Below are 20,777 nucleotides of genomic sequence, written 5' to 3'. Positions count from 1 at the left end.
GGTAAGGTTATATGTGCAGTCATGTAAGACATTTCCATATTAGTCATTTTGTACTTTATAAAATAAAAACAAAAATAGCATGCTTCAGTCTATATTCAAACATCAGTTTTTTTCTCTGGAGGTGGATAACATGCTTCATCATGAGTCCTTTGGGATTGTCTTAGATCACTGTATTGCTGAAAATAATGAAGTTATTCACAGTTTTTCATTGTCCAATTTTGCTATTGCTGTGTATAATGTTCTCCTGGTTTTGCACACTTCACGCAGAATCAGTTCATGCAAGTGTTTCCAGGTTTTTCTGATATCTTCCTTCTCATCATTGTTTATAGCACAGTAGTATTCCATTACAGTTCTGTACTACAACTTATTCCCCGATTGATGGGCATCCCCTCGACCAATTCTTAGCCACCACAAAAAGAGCTCCTATAAATGTTTTTGTGCAGATATGTCCTTTTCTTTCTTTTGGATCTCTTTATGATACAGACCTAGCAATTGACCTAGTCTTTTTTTTTTTTTAAGCAATCGGGGTTAAGTGACTTGCTCAAGGTTACACGGCCAGTTATTATTTCTGGGTGTGGTGCTGAGTATCTGAGCCCGGATTTGATCCAGGTCATCCCGACACTGGAGCCGGTGCTCTTACTCGCTGAGCCACCTGGCCGCCCCCAATTGACCTAGTCTTTTGATGAACTATGTATTTATTTTCCTTTCTCTGAACGTTTTTAAAATAGTATTTTATATTTTCTGATTACCTGTAAAGACAAATTTTAACACAATCTCAAAGTTAAAGCTGAAATAGACGTAATCAAAAGAGAAAAATAGGGAAACCATGCTGTGTCAGCAATTTTATTCATTATTGTTTTAGACTATTTGAAATAACTAGAAAATATAAAATACCTGAGAGTCTGCCTGCCAAAACAGACATGTGAACATAAACATAAAACACTTTTTATACAAATAAAGTCATATCTAAATAATTCAAGTGATATTTATTGTTCATGGATAGATAAAGCCAACATAATTGTAAAAAATGACAATTTAACCCAACAGATCTGTTTATTCAATGCCATCCCAATTAAATTACTAAAAAATTATCTTACTGAATTAGAAGAAATAATAACAAGGTTCATATGGAGAACAAAAGGTCAGGAACTTGAAAGAAAGTAGGGAAAAAAGATGTAAAGAGAGCAAATTCAGCAGTATTGGACCTTAAACTATATTGTAATAGCATTGTTGAAGTGTAAAGTTGATTATTTGAATTATTTTAAATTAAAATTTTCTTGTATAAATAAAACCTATGCAGCCAAGAGTAGAAGGAATGCAGAAAATTGGGAAAAAATACTTTCATAGACAATATCTCACATAATATGTGATTTCTTGGAATGTTGCTGTGGCATAGGAAATGGTGAGCTGGTTGATTTAGAAAAACATGGAAGAACTTGGACTCATGAAAGAAGATGCTGTCCACCTTCAGAGAAACAGATGACAAGTGGAAATAAGCATAGCATGGTCTTACATATGTGTATATGAGTGTATGTATATATGTATGTATTTGTGTATATATATGTATATGTGTGTATGTGTATATATATGTGTATGTATGTATAGATAGATACAGATATACCTATATGTATCTATTTATTATGTATATTTCCACATTCAATTGTAGCCTTCTTTTGGGGGGGGAGGAGGAGAGTAAAAAGTACACAACAGAGAACAAAAGAAAACCTTACAAGGAAGCCAAAAAAAAATGTTGGGGAGCTTTGAAAACAATGTGTAGTATTATATAGGTTTTCTTGAAAGTGACATTTATTGCTTTATATTGAATTCTTTTCCATGTTCTGCTGTGTACATGGCAATGTTTATTTCTTTTCTTGTTTTGTATTTAAATTTAAAATAAATAATAATTTACAAAAATATATTTAAATTTATTTTAGGATCTTGACAAAGCTTCTGGAGGTTTCAGATGATCCACAGGTCTTAGCTGTTGCTGCACATGATGTGGGAGAATATGTACGACATTACCCACGAGGGAAACGGTAAGTGGCTTTTCTGTATCTGAAAAATGATTATCATTAATATTTTTATTTAATGTAATGGAGCCTCTTTTATTTCTTTCAAAATATCTTTTATTTATATTTGAAGGGCCATTTGCATTACACTTTACCCATGGCTGACTCAGTTGAACAAATATTTAAGTTACTGCTGTGTGTAAAGCACTGTGCTGCTAGACATTGAAAATATAGAGTTGGAGAACAACACAGTCCCTTTTGTGACAGAGCTTGTAATCTAATAGAAGGGATGAGATATGGTGGTCTTATAGTAAAGTGGACTGCTTGAAGTCTCTGTTTCCAGTGACCTTTTCTCATTTCTCATTATCCTTGGTCTCTTTGCAGCATTTGATGCTGTTGGGCATTCCAGTTTCTTGGCCTTCCCAGCATTGCAGTATCATGTTCTTTTTTCTCTCTGACCATTCCTTTGTTGGTTTCTTTTAACATGTTAGAAACAAATGATATGATTTGAATGTAAAGGGCATTTTTTTTGTAGGGTAGTTGGTGAATTGTTCATCTTAGGTATATTTCAGAAAAGATTCTGTCTCTTATAATTAGAGAAGTCTTCATAGAGAAGGGAGGGGTTTCCAGTGGCAATTTGAATAACTTAGTAAGTTGATTCTTGGAGACCATTTCAGTTAAGGAGCATAGTTAGAAGTGAAAGGGAGATAATAACATTTTTGGGACAGAGTAATCATAGGAGAACAGAGGGGAAGAATGGATGACAAAAAGGAAAATGAGTTAGGTTGAATTATACTTGTGAGATACTCAGCTTTAGCAGGCAAGGAACTTTGTTTTTATCTTTAATGCAAAAGGAGGCAACTATAAGTTTATAGGAGAATGTGTAATAATAGTGTTGAAGTGGAGAAAACTGTTTTAACAGATTGTTTGGACTAGGTGTATATTAGTGGCAAGGTATCTATAGAACAGATTTCTGAACCTGAAGTCTGTGAATTAAAAAAAAATTGATAACTATATTTGAATATGATTGGTTTCCTTTGTAATCCAGCATGTTCCAGTTTATGCATTTAAAAACATCTCAGAAGGGGTCACAGACTTCATCAGATTACCAAAGGGTCCATGACACATAAAAAGTTGAGCTCCTGCTGTAGAGGATGAAGTTGTAATGATCAAGATGATGGTGAAAGATCAAGATGAGCTGTTTATGGTTATGGGCAGGTTTGGTAGATTATAAGATTATAGATTTTGAGCTGTAATGAATCTTAGAAATCATCTTTTCCAATTTTCTCATCTTATTGATAAGCATGTGGGACCCAGAGAGGTTAAGCCAGTGGCGTCAAATTCAAATAGAAACATATTTATCCCATATTCCTGCAGCTCCATATCAACTTAGAAAACCACAAATGAACATCATCTCTGTTGTTTTATATTTTTATTTTGTTAAACATTTCCTAATTCCATTTTAATCTTATTCTTACCAGTCTACAGGCTTTGATTTTGACACACAGAGTTGGCAACACCAGGATTTGAATTTAGATCTTCTGTCTCCTAATTCAGCACTTTTTTCTCTGTACCTTTCTGATTGAGTAGATTAGTTGTATATTTAAAAGAAACCTATAAAAATATTCTTGTTAAGTAAGGATATCTTAATAGAAATGGGAAATAGGTAGTATAATTAGAAACCTTAACAATGTGTATTACATTTGTATTTTCTGGGTTTGTTGTTGTTAACTAAGTTCTACCCCAGCCTTTGACTTTTTTCTTTTTCTTTTTTTTTTTGCAGGGGGTAAGGCAGGGCACTTGGGGTTAAGTGACTTGCCCAACGTCACAGGGCTAGTAAGTGGTAAGTGTCTGAGGCCGAATTTGAACTCAGGTCCTCCTGACTCCAGGTCCGGTACTCTATTCACTGCACCACCTAGCCACCCCCAGCCTCTCACTTTTTCTATAAGGTAGTCAGAACTTTAAAATACAAATGTTATGATATTAAATTACATTTTAATATTAAATTACAGCTTAACATATATAAGTTGGTTTCCTTTTGTCCTTTTTGACTAGATAATACATCATAGCCAGCAAATTTCTACTTCCTGCTCCTTTAATTGCTAAACTTTTCTTTTTTAAAAAGTTTAAATTTAATTTTCAGAATTTTTAAAAATTTTAAATTATATTTAAATTTAATTTTAACATTTTAAATAAAAAATTGCTAAACTTTTCTTTCTTATGCTACTCTAAAGCATATCTAATTAAGTACCACAGTTTGAAAGCATTGATTCTGTGTCACTTGTGTTTCATCATAGTTTAACCCTCATAGCCATTGCTGCTGGAAAAACCATAACTTGAACTGTTATGGACTTTGTTGTCAAGGTGATGTTTCTCCTTTTTAGTGAGCTGTCCAGACTTACCATAGCTTTCCTTATAAGGAGCAAGTGTCTTTTAATTTCATGACTGGATTTTCACTCTGCATTGATCTTTGAGCCCAAGAATATGAAATCTGACTTCCATTTCTTCTCCCTCTGTTTGCCAGGAAGTGATGGGACCAGTTGTCTTGAAGATATTAGTTTTTTGGATGTTAAGTTTGAAGCTAGCTTTTACACTCTCCTGTTTCACTGTCATCAAGAGGCTTCTTAATTCTTTTTCACTTTCTTTCATCAGAGTGGTATTATCATTTGCATACCTGAGATTATCGCTATCTCCAGGCAACCTTAATTCTAGCTTTTGATTCATCCAGCCTGGCATTTCATAGATGTACTCTGCATATGAGTTAAATAAAGTGATAACATACAGCCTTGTCATACCCCTTTTCCAATCTTAAACCAATCATTTGGTCCATGTTCAGTTCTAATTGTTGCTTTTTGGCCCTCATGCTGGTTCCTCAGGAGTCTGGTACTCCCATCTCTTTGAGGACTTGCCATGTTTTGTTCTGATCCACACAGTCAGAGGTTTTAGTGTAGTCAATGAAACAGAAGTAGCACTAGACTTTCCTTTCATCACCATAGGCATCCACAGCTGATCTTGCTTTTGGCTTTGGCCTAGCTGCTTAATTAGTACGGGAGATATTTATAATTGTCACTGCTTTTCCCCAGTAGTGTGCCAGATACCTTTTGACCTGAAAGGCTCATCTCTCAGTGTTATATCATTTTTCATTCTAATACTGACTGTGAGGTTTTCTTGGCAAAGATACCAGAGTGGTTTGACACTTGTATCTCCAGTGGATTCTTTTTGTCATAATTCTTCACTATGACTTGTCCATCTTGGGCAGCCCTTCATGGCATAGCTCATAGTTTCATTGAGCTGTGCAAACCTCCCCCCACCATGACAAGGCAGTGATTCAGGAGGGACCCTTTCAATTAGTTTCTCCTATATCCATCATACAGTCCTCATTCTTTTTGCTATTATCTGTTGAACTCCAGGTCATGCACTTTCCTTCTTTAGTGAGTTTGGTATCTGGATTATTGATTTCTTGGCTACCCCTGCCTCAATCCTACTTACTTGGGTACCTATATATTCATATACATACATACATATATATATATATATTCATATTTACTTTTCAAAAGACTAACTCTCACATAATCTACCTTCTTAACTACAGTAACCTCCATTTCCACTATACCTTACTGCCTTCCCCTTTCCCCTCCTTATATTTTGGACTTCAGTATTATCTCAAACTGTTCCTCTCCAGTTGACCTAAGAAGATTGTGCTCTCTGAAAACTCTCTGAATGTTTCACTTTTCCCATTGCCACGCTCCTCTTGCAATCTGATTACACAATCCATATTTCTTCTAAAATTGCTTTCTCAAAGATCAACAAATGAATTGTCTTCTCTCATTTGTCATCTTTCTTGACCTTTTAGGCATTTGGCACTGTTGAGTAGCTCTCCTGTCTTCTTTGACATTGCTCTTTCCTGTTATATCCCCTGTCTTTCTTACCTCTGTTGTTTTGTCTCCTTAACTCATTCCTTCTACTTGCCAACATGTGGGAAACCTAGGAAGTTCTTTCACGCACCTTCTTTTCTCTTTGTATACTTTCCCATGGTGATGTCAGCTTCTTTTGGTTCAATTATTTCTGAAGAGTTTAATCCCAAACCTAGATGTCCAGACTTAATTCCCCATCCCCCTCTCCCAGCTTTAGTCACATACTAGCAACTGCTGTCCAGACAATGCTACGTGGATATTCTATCAGAACCTTAACCAAAACTGAACTCATAGAATTTGAGAGTTGAAAGGGACGTCAGCAGTGTCTTGTTCAGCCTATATGTGAAAGGGATCCCCAGTATAACATACCAACAAATAATCATCTAGCTTCTGCTTGAAGGACCTCCAAAGAAGAGGAACCCATCATTTCTAGAACGCTGCCCATGCCACTTTGGGACAGTTCTGTTTGTTTGCAATTGTACATGAATTATCAAGGACAGAGTAAAATAATTAAACCTTACAAGTTTTCATATTGAACAACCTTTTAACCTGCAATATGTCCTCATCCCTTAATCAGTTGTTAAGGTCATGAGGTTTTTGGTGACCACCTCCTCCAAAGAACCTGAAGTACAGTTAGGCAGGTAAAGAGGAAAACCAGGAAGAAGTAGTATTGTAAAGTTTTCAAATTTCATGTAATCACTGAAATTGTCCATTGTATCTCTTGTGATTTCCTTTGTGTTGGCTTAAGAATTCTCCCTCCTTGGCTTCAGCATCATTGCAGTGCCTGGGGAAGAATAGCTGTGGACTCTAGGGTCACAGATTCATGTGAAAGGATGGAGTCTCCAAACCAGTCTTGAATAGGGCTAGGCCTGGGGCATCCACTCTGGCTGGTAAAGGGTAGCATATCCTTCTTGGGTTCTGCTGGGTGATCAGGGAAAGGCACAGTGTTGTTGTTGTTCACTGACCTGCACCAAAGTGACACCAGACCAGGGCACGAGCACAAGACCTCTGGGTCAGGGGCTTCCATGCTCAGCCTCTCAATAGAGCCAGTGCTGAGGCTTTCTTTCTTTTTTTTTTTTTAAGCAATCGGGGTTAAGTAACTTGCTCAAGGTTACATGGCCAGTTATTTCTGGGTGTGGTGCTGAGTATCTGAGCCCGGGATTCGATCTCCAGGTCATCCTGACACTGGAGCCGGTCTCTTACTCTCTGAGCCACCTGGCCGCCCCTAAGCAATTGGAGTTAAGTAACTTGCTCAAAGTTACATGGCCAGGTGTTTCTGGGTGGGTGCTAAGTGTCTGAGCCCGGGATTTAATCTCCAGGTCATCCCCACACTGGAGCTGGTGCTCTTACTCGCTGTGCTACCTGACCGCCCCAGTGCTGAGGCTTTCTGGTCTTCCCCTACGTGACTTGCTGAATGTGTTTCCCAATATATTGGTATAATGATATCACTCTTTTACTCAGAAAGTTTTAGTGCTGCTCATTCCCTAGTAAAATAAAGCACAAACTACAGGCTCTAGTGTTAAAATCCTGCCACCATTTGGATTTGGAATTAGAAGGTCTGCATTCAAGTCTCAGCTCTGTCATTTGCCATATGGATGGTCTTAGGCAAGTTAAGTCACCTCTGTGATCCTCAGTTTCTTTCTCTATAAAGTGAGTTCTATGAACTAGATACTTCCTTCTGTGGTCCTTTCATCTTGAAATAGAAGATTCTGTTACACCTGATCCCTACTTTCCTCACCTTAAAGTAGGGCCATAAACTATATTTTGTAAGGATGAAATAGGAATGTATGTAAAGTGATTCATAAATCTTAAATCGCTATAAAAAGGTGAGCTGTGATTATTATCAATCCTCATCTCTTGCCTGTTGAAGTTCCTCCTTTCACAAGGCCCAACCTCCTTGATGGAGCTTTTCATGCACAGATGCATACACATACGTATACATATGATGTGGCAGAAGATGGAAATAGTAGGCTTTTCCTGTTGGAGCCTAAAATAGAGCATAAAAACCTACTGTATATATTTCCAGCTTTAGAAAAAAAATATGTAAGAGACAAGTACATACATTTTTGGTACCATTGCTAATGTATTAAATTTACTTTTAAAAATGCCTTTTATGTCTGTAACTAGTTGAACTTTTTACTTCTTAACAGTGAGGGGTTGAAAATAATTGCATCATTGTCACAAAGTCTTCTCTCTTCCACAGGGTTATTGAGCAGCTTGGTGGGAAGCAGCTGGTAATGAACCATATGCATCATGAGGACCAGCAGGTTCGCTATAATGCTCTTCTGGCTGTGCAGAAGTTAATGGTTCACAACTGGTATGTGAGAGTTTTTTATTTTCTCCCTCTCATATATCTGTCTGAAATTTCAAGTATGTTCTGTGTTCTGAAAATACTTTATGTATCATAAAGAATTACAGCTTTGAAAGTATTAATATTGGGTTAAAGTTCTAGAAATCTATTTAGTGTAAATGAAGTAATAAATGACCATTTTTAAGATGAACTGTTTTAGCCTTTCTGAGAATATGTATTCACAATGCCAACATCAAAAGTAATTAGTATTCTTTCTCTTTGGAACTGATAGAACTCTTTTTGGATATAAATTCAATTTTGACTTTGAAGGGTTGAGTGAAATAGAAATTGCTTCACAGTTAAACTTTAAAAACCAGTTATTTATGGCCTTTTAAAAACTCCTTATGTTTTTAAAACCTTTAATTTTACTTTCTGTGTCTGTGTTATTGCTTTTTATCAATTCACATATGTTAATAAAACAGCTTAATAGATTTAGTTATAACTCAAATTAGTATATTATATATACATATATACTCTTTATGTGGCAGAATCAGATCTTTTATGCCTTCTCCCTTTAAGCTTTTCTAGTTTATTAAAAAAAAAATTACAACCCTTTCCTCTGTAATTGAATGTATATGAAGTAAAGCACTAATGCTTGATATTACTAAAGCTTCTGAGGGCAGGTAGACTAGTTTGTCTTTTGGCTGTTAACATGTCTGGGTTACCTTCATTGGCTCATGTTCTTTTATGGTCAGTATTTTCAAAGTAAATGATATCACTCTTTTACTCTTTTAAGCAAATATGAATTCATATTGAGCTATTCTTATTCTGCCTTTGTGAAATATATTTAGTACAGACTGAGCAAAGCTGCTATTTCTAAAGACAAAAATTAATTTAGAATTGGGATCAATTAAAACAAAATCTACCATTGTACTGTATATAGTTATACCGTGTTTCCCCGATAATAAGACACTGTCTTATTAAATTTTTTGGACAGAAAAACACCAGAGGGCTTATTTTCAGGGGAGGGCTTATTTTAATGAACATTGACAGCAATTTTAATAAACAGGTAAATGTGAACAAAAAAATGTACCTTTATTCAATATTGAATTCAATAAAGAACAGGATGACGCGCTCACTGCTGCAGCTCTGATTGGATGCAGCTCGGAGCGCAGTGTGCGTTTCACGGGGGGGGGGGACGGTGCATACAGAGGGTACCGTAATGTAGCGTGTAGTGCAGGGGATCACCTTCACTACAGTAGCAATCTCAATAGGGCTTATTTTCGGGGGAAGAGGGCTTATTTTAGAGGAATCTTACACAGTAAGGGGAGGGCTTATTTTTGGGATAGGTCTTTCTATAGGGGAAACACGGTAGTAGACTAGTCAGGAGGGGCAACTATTGGGTCATATATTAAGCATTTTGATCTTGCTGCTTAGGAATATCTGTGGTTTGACTACCGAGTGAATAATTATGCTTACGGAGAGTGAAAAAAAGGAAAAGATACAGGTTTCTTCTTTCTTTTTTGCCCCCCACCCTGAAGTGTAAGCTGATAATCTAAGCAGAGAACATTCTGGATTGGTTTTCATCTATCTAGCATTAAAACATAGTTTAACATTCAGCTGCCAGTTATTTCTATGCATATTTATCCATGGTGAATTGTTTCCTTCTCTGGAAAGTATATCTTAAAATTGTCCTCCCCACTCCCTGACTTAACTACTTCCTTGTCCCTCATGCCCCCTCCTCCCAACCCTCAACCAGCAAGTCTGTGCTTTTTTTAGTGCGAGCTAAATTGGAATTAGCTCTGTGTGTGTGTGTATTATACATACCCACTGGCTAAATCCATATTTATATATCTGTGCATATATTTTATACACACATATTTTATATTACATATATACATTTATCAGTGTATACTTATGTGCATGTGTATTGTGCACACACACACACACACTAAATCCATATCATATATATCAATGTGTGTGTGTGTTTGTACCAGCAAGTACCCTCGCACACCCAGGATGGCTGATAGCACAGGTTCTTAGATCTGTTTTTCTAAAGGAAAGAAACTCAAAAAGGGTTAGTTCAGGGGAAAAAGTCAGCAAGCACCCTGAACTTCAGAGAATACAAACAAATTACAAGCAAACAAAAAAATACACAGAGAAAATAGCACATTTCAACAGACAAGATTTCTAGCTGTGTGACCATTATATACATATAGTTAGTTACCAGAGAGAGAAGCACCAACATCTGAATTTTCAAAGCTGGGGGTGGCTCAACAGCTGCCCAGAGTCTCATCTGGCCAAATCACACAACTCTTACCAAAGTGAGCCCCAAAGCAAAACCTCACCTCAGGAAGTATATATAGTCTTCTCCAGGGTCAGAGGACATCACAATCTTAATGACCAACTGCCTAATTACAAAGTAACAAAAGGTCTTCCTGAAAAACAAGCCTCCCCTAAGCAAGCTTCTTTTGTTGGACTCTAGGTGAGGCCCATTAAGGGACAGGAAAGATCTCCAAATGCCCTTACCATTACACTATTTTATGTACACAAATTTTATACTTCATTCATATATACTTATCACTATATACTTAAAATCGTTCGTTGCAAATCCAAACTAATTGTGGATTGGTCATGATTTAATATTATCTACATTTACATCTTCCATTTCTGGGGACAATTGATAGTTGGTGGTAAAGTAAAACTAGGATTTGACTTTAGGTAGACTTGAGAGGCATAGAATCCAGAGAGTTATGAACTTGGAGTCAGAAAATCCAGGTTCAAATCTTCCCTCAGATACTTAGTGAGCTGTGTGACCATGGTGAAATCCCTTAACATCTCTAGACCTCAGGCAGTTCTCTGAGACTTACCCGCTAAATTTTTAGATGGGTGGAAATCTGTCAGTGCAGTGACAGAATCATGGATCATTGACTATTGACATAGATTTTAAACTTCAGATTTATTTTAAGTACTTTTGAAATTGTGTCATTATGCTTGTGGTGGAAATTCATTTGAATTTCGTTTATGGAGTTCAAGTCTAAAGTTTCCCAAATCTGTTGAGGTAATAGAAAGAATTTATATGATCTGTCAAAATACTGGCATGTTATTTATGTTCTGCCACTGACAGTTTCCTGATTTTTTAAAGAATCATTCCAGTAATTTGCAGTGCTGGGAACAGCCAGTGCTCATAGATCCTTCTTCGAATTCTATACTATGACCTTAATCATAAGAGGGGCTACGTAAGGGCTGCAAATAAGCTCTTTGTTTTGGGGCTACAGTGATGGGGGTAGTGTAGTGGTTACAGTGGAATAGCTTTTATGGACAGTAAATGTGGGACATTATTAGTAGATCAGATCCCAGCTGATAGCACATATGAAGGATATGACTGGTTATTGATCTCACAACAATAGCATAACTATTATCCCTTAGTCTTTGGGACAGTATTAGCTTTATGCATTTACATATAGAAAACTATACAAAATGACAACATACTATAGAGTGAATTGATAGATATACCCAGGCTGTATAATCTTACATCATAAAATTTCATCATTTTTCTCCTACAGAATGATTTTAAAATCTAATCAATCAGCTCATTAATTCAGAAGCAACATTTTGTGCATATGGAAAGCTCAGGACATCAGGAAAGAAACACTGAATTTTGTAGGTAGAGGATGATAAATGAACTCTAATACATAGATTACTTGAAGAATCACTTGTTTGTTTTGAATTTTACTTTAGTTTTTTTTCCCACAAAAGTACAATAATAAATGGTAAGAACTTTGGTCCACTACATATTTTTCTACAGGCATCTGATTTTCTTCAGTAGAGGTAGGTAAATTGAAATCCATAGAGAGAAATTTAAGCATGATAAAGAATATACTAAGGCAAATGGTTAGGTGAATTTTGTCTTGTTCTCCCACCAGATAATTTTCCAACCCCATTCTAGGTGTAGTTACTCAGCAGATGTTTATTAAACTGACTGCCATGTGTGTCTGCACAGTCTGCACACTAGGAAGGCTCCCTTAAACTCCAGGAAATTCACACTGAATGTTGAGGCAAGAAAACCCTGTAGTGCCTAGACTGAACTAGTATCTTATTACATATGGGGCACATAGGTGGTTTGGTGTTTGGAACACCAGACCTGGATTCAGGAAATCTCATCTTCCTGAGTTCAAATCTGGCCTCAGATACTTCCTAGCTCTGTGACTCTGGACAAGTCGCTTAACCCTGTTTGCCTCAGTTCCTCATCTGTAAAATGAATTGGGAAAGGAAATGGCAAAACATTCTAGTGTCTGTACAGAAAAAACTCCAGTTGGTATCATGAAGAACTGGACAGGACTGAGGAACAACAACATTCTTAATTACAGAGCTGAAACTATCTACTTTGGAACACTAATGACTTTTAACACTTCTCTGTCATCACTACGATCAATATATCTTTTTCAAGGACTGATATTCTGTGGTACTATTCTGTAGCCTGTTTAGAGCTGTTTAGATATAATCAATCCTTTTTCCCCTCTAGGAATGAATAATCTAAAAGAAGTAGTCCCTGCACAAAAAAACCCAAATTATATATTTATAGAGTAAGAATAGGAATTATCCCTACATAGACCATAATAAGATTTGTTTAATATGCACACCAAAAAGAACTACAGATTTTCTGAACCAACTCAGAGCCTATGGACTAGTGTTAGACTGTCAATATAAGTAGAAGATAAATTTTTTTTTTGTGGGCAAAAGACTTTTGTTTTTATCTATCACCAAGAATCTAGCACAGGGCCATGTATGAAGTAGGTGTTTAATAAATGTTTGGTTTGGGGCGGCTAGGTGGAGCATTGAATAGAGCACTGGCCCTGGAGTTGGGAGGACCAGAGTTCAAATCCGGCCTCAGACACTTAACACACACAAAAAAAACCAAGCCGTGTGATCTTGAGCAAGTCACTTAACCCCAATTGCCCCCTCCCCCCAAAAGCAAGAAAAAAAAATCACCATAAATGTTTGGTTTAAATTGAATTGAATCACATTGACATGAGGAAGCATTCTTCATGTGTCAGTAACCATAAAATTAAGGTAATTGTAGTTAAAGAAAGACATCTTCATTATATAGGTTAAAGGAAACAGCTAAATGTAGAACTTGGACTTTATATCTCCTTGTCTTTCTAACTTTTTATTTTTTTTTTCACAATTGACTACATGGTTATGATTTTGATAATGTTTTAGTTATTTTGTAAGCATAGAGAACACAAATACAGTGAGTAAAAGCTATGACTCTTGAATTGGATCTGAATAAAGGCACTATAGGTTTTTCGACATAGTAGCACTAAAATCATAATAAAGCAATTTTGTTTGAATTTTAATTGCTTAATCTTTGTTTCTGACATTTTCCAGAGTGATTTAGATCTTGTTTATCCGCTTAAAATTTTTGAAGCTATTCCTATTAGCTTTTAGTAGATGATCCTTTTAAAAGTCTGGTTCTGTGTATCTCTTAAGTGTACATTTATACATCTGTTTTCATTTAGAAAGGGAAAAGGCTAAGAACTTGGTTCCTAACAATTATGTAACAGTTATAAAACAGTTCACATTTAGATAAAGCATATTACTTCTAGCTGTCATAAAGTTTTCAAATCATTCTTAGTCTGATGCTACTTTCCACATGTAAATTAAGTTCCTTTTGAAAATGCTTTAACTTTTTTGTTTACACATATTAAGATAGTATCTTATATATTCCATTTTGGGATTAAACAGAAAATCACTCCTTGTACTGGTGTAAAGCATCACCCTATGCATAGCCACCCTCTTTTTCTCTCTTAACTTACTTTCTGTCTTATAACTCCTCTAGTAATAATGAGGAATTGGTGGTCAGTGGTTTTTAAAGATTCATTGTGGCTAAACTTCTAAGTGTATTTTGTTGTTCTTCATTTCAGTTGTGTCTGACCCTTCATAACTGTTCCATTTGGGATTTTCTTGGCAAAAGTACTAGAGTAGTTTGCCATTTCCTTCTCCGGCTTATTTCCCAGATGAGGAAAGTAGGCAAATAGGGTTAAGTGACTTGCTCGTGATCACAGAACTAGGAAGTGTCTGAGGCCAGATTTTAACTTGGGTCCTTCTGACCCCAGGCCCAGCACTCTATCCCCAGTGTCACCAAGTTGCCTGCTAAGAAGATGCCAGCCTGCATTTATAGAGGGTGTTTCCTATTTTATGAGTGAGTCCCAGAATCCCTTTCCCTATCCTTGGCACTGGTGATACAAAGAAAAACAAAATAAGCAAAAAAATAAATAAACAAACAAAAACCAAAATAATCCCTGCATTCAAGGAGCTCACTTTCTACTGGGGAGATGCACTGTGTGCACAGGTAAGGGAATATTTTGCTAAGTATATATAAAGTGACTTCAAAAGTGAGAAAGCACTAGCTGGTGGTGGTGGTGGGACTGGAGCGGGGCTAGGAAAAGTGACATATTGGAGATGGAGCCTGAGTTGTGCTCTGAAGGCGGGGAATACATAGCAGTCCTAGATCACCTCTGAAAGGGCACCAGCATGGTAGCTGGGATGTCATGTAGAGAAAGTTAACTAGCAAGCAAGTTTAAAACAGTGTATGGAAAGGGAATAATATGAAATAAACCTCTAAAGGTGGGTAAGATCCATATTGTTCAGGACTTTATATGGCAGACTGAGGATTTTGTTTTATTTTCAACTGTACTATGATACACAGTTGAGTACCAGACAAAATCTGTACAACAAAAAGGGGAGTAAAATGTTCACAAGTAAGACTTGCTTTTGCCTAGACAAGGTGGACCAGTTGGAAGGAGAACTATAATGGATCAATCAACAAACATTTTTTCAGTACTATTATATATGTCAGCCTTGAGGTTGCTCAATGGTTAGAGTTCTGGACCTGGAGTCAGGAATACCTGGGTTCAAATCCAGCCTCTGACACTTCCTAGTTCTGTGACCCTGGGCAAGTCATTTACTCTGTTTGCCTTAATCTACTGGAAGAGAAAATGGCAAACCAATTAGGTGTTAGACACTATGTTAGGTGTTAGACATAACAAACACAAAACCACTCCTACTCCTAAGTAGCCATTTTGAAAGATGGGTGTGTATAGGGAAAGTGGAAGGTCATACATTGTATGAGGAATGACTTGAATGGCAGGAAGCTGGACTAAGGAGTAGTGAATGCGAGAAATAAAGTATTCTGGACTTCCTGCCTTTTCTTTTTTGATATGATGGCAGATCACATGTGATCTAGTTTCATGGACTTTTTTAGTCTTCTTTTCTATAACTGATAGATAGCTATACGACAGCCCTTAGGATATTTCTGAAATGGAACAAATAAAAAATAATGGAGCAAATAAAAATAGTTCTTTTTTATTAAGGTAAGCAAATAGACTTTCAGTTTGGAGTTATTTTCTTAATTTTCTTTAAGGCACCCAAGTGTTTCATCTCATTTAGAAAAGATGTTTGTGGGAGAAGGATGTACGTTAACAAACTTTCCTTTATTGCAAATTTAAGTTATCTAAGAGAGGCAGTGTAAAATCTGTTATCTTGAGAATAGATACTTTTGGATAGAATATTCCTGAATTGAAATTACATTAAAAAAAAAAAAACTACTACAAAGATATAGGTACTGAAGGCAGCTTGTTAGCTGTTTAATGTAATTTAAATATCATTCTATCACTTGCCATTTGTTGCATTTTTAAAAGTGAATTCAGAAGAAAAGACACATGATTTGAATATTTGGGAGTAGAGTTATTTACCCAAACCAACAAAGCCTACCCCCAAACAGAAAACCCCAAAACAACCAGTCTGCATGCATGTAACATTAACACACTAGAATGCTTCTCTGTATACTAGATATCCTTAGTGGCTGTCACTCTACATACTTCCCAGATCTCTAATGTGACAGTTGTTTGTTAAGGACTGAAACTCAGAGTCTTTTGGGGCAGGAGTTTATTCCACCTTCCCCCAAGAGCCCAGGGGATTGTTTCTGTCAGTAATAGGAAATAAAGAACATCAGTTGCTTGTTCTCTTACTGACTTTGCAGGTAATGTCATGGGGATTATATTTAGTTTTTATCCAATTGTTTTCTAATAAGAAAAAAAATATCCCTTTCCTTTCTTTTTTAGAAAATTGAGCTGGATAAGTCCTCTGTGGTTTCGAATGCTTCCTGAGTTTGCTAACTAACTCTTTGCTTTCTGTCAGCAGCTCTGCTTGGTTTGGTATCCTTGGAATATCGTGCTCCTGTACCCTAGTCATATTCCCTCCTTCCATCCTGACGTGTTCTCCCCCCCACCCCCCCACTTCCTAGATTTCTTTTGTATATTGTCTTTCCCCATTACATGGTAAGATCATTGAGGGTAGGGATTGTCTTTTTTATTTGTAGCCCCAGTGCTTAGCACAGTGATTGGCACACAGTAGACATTTAACAGATGTTTATTGAATTGAATTATTGATCAAGTCAGTGACTGCTCAGTCTTGCATTTTAGGAATTTAACTTTGCCAGAAGTGTAAATAATTAATTGGAGAAGGAAATGACTTGAGACAGGGGGACCAATTGGGAGGTTCAAAATCATCCAGGCAGTATAGTGGTGAAGTGCTGAACTTGAATGTTGTCTAGCAAGGTACAAATTTGAGAGAGGCTTAGTACCTAATTAGAGCTGTGCTGTGAGGATTTGAGAATAATTTGGAATCTGGGTGACTGGAAGGATGGTGTTGCCCATGACGGTAGAAAGTTCAGAAGAGGGCTAAGATTTTGGGGAAAAGATCCTAAACTTTCTTTTGGAGATATCGACTTCATAATGCCTGTGGTAGATAGAGTAGACAGTGTCTGGTAGGAGATGTTTGTTTGGGACCTGAAGCTTAGTACAGACCAGGCCTGTATCTGTAGGTTTAGAAGTTATCAACATAGAGATGGTAATGGAAGCCGTGGGAACTGATGAAGTTACCAAGGGTCATTGTAGAAGAAGATGATGAGAAAGCCTAAGTCAGAGCCTTGGTGCATGCATACCTGTATATCTGGAGTCAGTTAGGGTATGTGTTAGGGTATGTGATGAACTAGCAAAGGAAACTGAAAAGGAATAATCAGGCAAGTAGAGGGGGGAGAGAGAGAGAGGATTACATATGGATAAACTATATTGGATTGCTTACCTTCTCAGGGAGGAAGGAGAAGAGGGAGAGAGAATTTGAAACTCAAAAATTATTTTAACATGTAATTGGGAAAAATTAAAATATGTTAAAAAATAAAATAAAATAACAGAAACAATTAAAAAAGAATACACCATCAGCTTTTTCAATTTAGAGATTATTGGTAACTTTAAAGAGGGTAGTTTCAGTTGAAAATTGAGTTCAGAAGCTTGATTCAGGCAGAAGGGGTTCAGAAGTAACTAAGATGAGACGAAGTGGAGGCAATGAGCAGAGATGCTTTTTTCCTAAAAATTTGTCAGGGAAGACAGGAAAGTTATAGGAAGATAGCTTGAGAATATTATAGTCAAGTGAGAGGTTTTAAAAATTTTTTTGTTTTTCTTTTTTAAAGATGGGACAGACCTGGGCATGTTTGTAGGCACCAGGGAATCATTCCATTAATAAGTATTAATGACCCTTTATATATCAGACATTGTACAAAGTGCTGGGAATATAAAGATAAAAAAGTTAAATAGTCACTGCCTTTACAGAGCTTACATTCTAATGTTAGGGGAGGCAATAAACATATCTATGGATATATACAAAATAAGCGCATGGTTATTTGGATGGGGGAAATGTTTGTAGAGATCAGGGAAGAAATCATGGAGAAGGTAATTCTTGAGCTGGGTATTGAAGGAAACTAGGGATTCTTAGTTATAGAAGTAAAGAAGGAAGGAATTCCTAGCTTCGGAGACAAGGAGATGCCATGGAAAGGCATGAAAATGGAAATGGAATGTCATGTGTGAATGAAAATTAGAAAGGCCTGATTGGCCAGACTGCAGAGAGTAAAAGGGGATAAGGTGTAATAAAACTGGAAAAGTAGGTTGGGCCTAGGTTTTAAAAGGGAGGGATTTTACAAAGGAAATGAGCAAGGTAAATAGGCAGAGAGTGAAGATTAGAGAAGTGATGCCATTTATGGGGGAAAATGTCTGGAGGAAATGTGATCATGGATACAAGTAGAGTGGTTGACTTTGAAGAAAAGAGCAAACTTCATTAGAGGTTGGAGTAAAGGAAAGGTTGAGGCACAAGGAATTTTGAGATACAGTGTGAGAGAGAAGAGAAATTTTCAGTAAAGTTTGAGACAAGGTCATCAACTGGGAGACTGATGGAAAGAGTGATGTTGGAGGCCTGAGAATAGAAGATGGAGAGTAGCCACTGTAGAGTGTACATTAGAGAAACAGAAGGGCAAGTGTCTTACTTCAGTGAACAGCCAGTTGAGAGATTAGATAATAGAATTTTGTAATTAACCCAGTTAGAATAGTTATGTGACTTATTCCAGCCCATGAGTAGGAATGGAAGAGGGAGATGATGGTGAGTAACTCATTGTTGGGGTTTGGAGAGATGTAAGTGGTGTTAGGACCAAGGGAGCACATATATGACAGTGTAACACTAAATTGAAAGGTCATTGCTAAGGTGAGAAGCATCCTGAGGAGGTGGGATGGTAGGATTGTGAAAGCCCTTGAGCCTATGTCAATATGAAGGTGGTTTGAAGGAACAAAGAAGAGAAGGCTGAGGCTGGCAGGTGGATCTGGGGGCTTTAAGTATTTGAAAGACTTTCACATGGAAGATGGATTAAACTTGTTCTGCCTGGCCCCAAAGGGTAGAACTAAGAGCAGTTTGTAGAAGTTGAAAAAGAGACAAGGTCAGACTAGACATTAAGAGACATTCCTGCTCCTCCTTCTGCCACTCTGCCATCCTTCATGCAGAATTGGAGAGGAAAGTGGCAGGGCACTGGGTAGGACTGAGGGCCACTTGAGATTTTTTTTTCCCATGTGTTACTGTGGACAAAGAAATCATTACTGGATGGGCAGTGTAAAGGTAATGAGTCTTTTTCTTCTTAAGTTATCTGATATTTGGAAAACCATTCATTCTATGGTTGGAATCATGCCTGAAGCTTTTCTAGTGTGCTAGAACATGGGAGAGCTTAGCCCATTATCATAGATTTCAAGAATTCAGGATCATCTCCCAAGCACCACAAGATCTCTCAGAGTAGGACTTTTGTGGAGGGTTATATTTATGATGTCAAAAGACTTGTCCCTTTACTTTAAAAAAAAAAAAAAAGATTAAAGGAATGAGAAAAGCTTGGTAAAGCTGAAAAGAGGATAAATGGAGGAATGTTTTTGACTAAGAACTGATTATTATCTTAGATATTATTGGTGTTTTCTTTTGATGTGTCACGCACACGTTTGCTTACTAAGGTTGCATTAATGCCATTTAAAAATTTTAATTTCATTAACTAAACAGTTATGACTTTTGGCTGGGAAATAAAGAGTTGTGTGTCTGATTCTTTTTGTTGTTATCTTAGTATGTAATTCTCTTAATTTCTTTGGCAAAGCTGTTGTCTTACTGTATCTTCAGAGAGATGAGTTTTTTTTTTTTTTAATAAAAATTTGTGCCTGGAAGCCCAGTACAAATAATATTGATACAGTGAATCTCCTGGGTTTAAGTACCATCCATATCTATCTATCTTTTGTTGTTGTTCATTTGTATAAATAGAATTTGGGGTTTTCTTGGCAAAGATACTGGAGTGGTTTGCCATTTACTTCTTCAACTAATTTTTACATGTGAGGAAACTGAGGCAAACAAGGTTGAGTGACTTATAGGATCACACAGCTATTAGGTGCCTGAGGCCAGATTTCAATTCAGGAAGATGAGTCTCCCTGACTTTAGACCTGGCACTCTTATCTGCTTGTGTGTGTGTGTGTGTGTGTGTGTGTAGAGAGACAGACATTCAAAACTCATTATCTGAAAGTATTCATTTTTGAAGGCACAGTTTTGCTTCTGAGAGAGGTAATGCTTTCTTGAGTCTGTAATTTGCCATAACTAATGCTTACGCAGTAAAATAGCATCTTTAAGGAGAGCAGTTGTTCCACATGCATTATAGTACTTTTGTAGATAACCAAATCTTTAAGAAAACGTTTATGCAGTGGCTTAAGGGATTCAAGGTGTGATGACCAAAATATATGAATTCAGTTGGAGGGGCCCTTATAGTCACCCCAGCTGCCAAAACTGCATCTTTGCTGAGCCACTAAGAATTAGACCTTACTTATTTTCTCTCCTTTGCTTTAAGCCTAAAATAAATGAGTTTCCTTTAAGCACAAATTTTGTACTTTAGTAAAAAAATTTAGGAAAATTTAGTTGTGTATAAACTTCTTAACACAATCCCAAGTGTAGCATGAGAACTTTGATTTATACTGCTTATGAAAATTTAGAAAATTGTAATAAATTAACCAAAAAATTTATTATGTTACTGACTGCCAGAGATTTGATTCTTGGTCTGTTCTTGGACATTCCTCTACAGCAAAATACAACTAAGAAAAATGTTAAAACATAGCATATATTTAGTCTTTTATTCAAGTATTCTTTAATTATAAGGCTTACATG

The 20,777-nt window shown here is 36.6% G+C and overlaps 1 protein-coding gene across 3 annotated transcripts in view; it reads left to right on the top strand.

The window, feature by feature from the left end:
• Positions 1-20,777, top strand: part of ATP6V1H (ATPase H+ transporting V1 subunit H) — a 114,968-nt gene that overhangs the window by 65,022 nt on the left and 29,169 nt on the right. For all 3 annotated transcript variants that reach the window (XM_069099941.1, XM_069099939.1, XM_069099940.1), the window contains 2 exons: positions 1,935-2,036; positions 8,127-8,240. In XM_069099941.1, coding sequence (XP_068956042.1) covers positions 1,935-2,036; positions 8,127-8,240 — 216 coding nt within the window. The remainder of the gene's footprint in view (positions 1-1,934; positions 2,037-8,126; positions 8,241-20,777) is intronic.

Source organism: Petaurus breviceps, unplaced genomic scaffold (genome assembly GCF_028583685.1).
Source record: "Petaurus breviceps papuanus isolate PSGF00001 unplaced genomic scaffold, PetGlider_PUasm1.0 38, whole genome shotgun sequence".
Classification (NCBI taxonomy): domain Eukaryota; kingdom Metazoa; phylum Chordata; class Mammalia; order Diprotodontia; family Petauridae; genus Petaurus; species Petaurus breviceps.
Note: the sequence above shows the minus strand (reverse complement) of the source record. Positions and strands in the feature narration are given on the sequence as shown.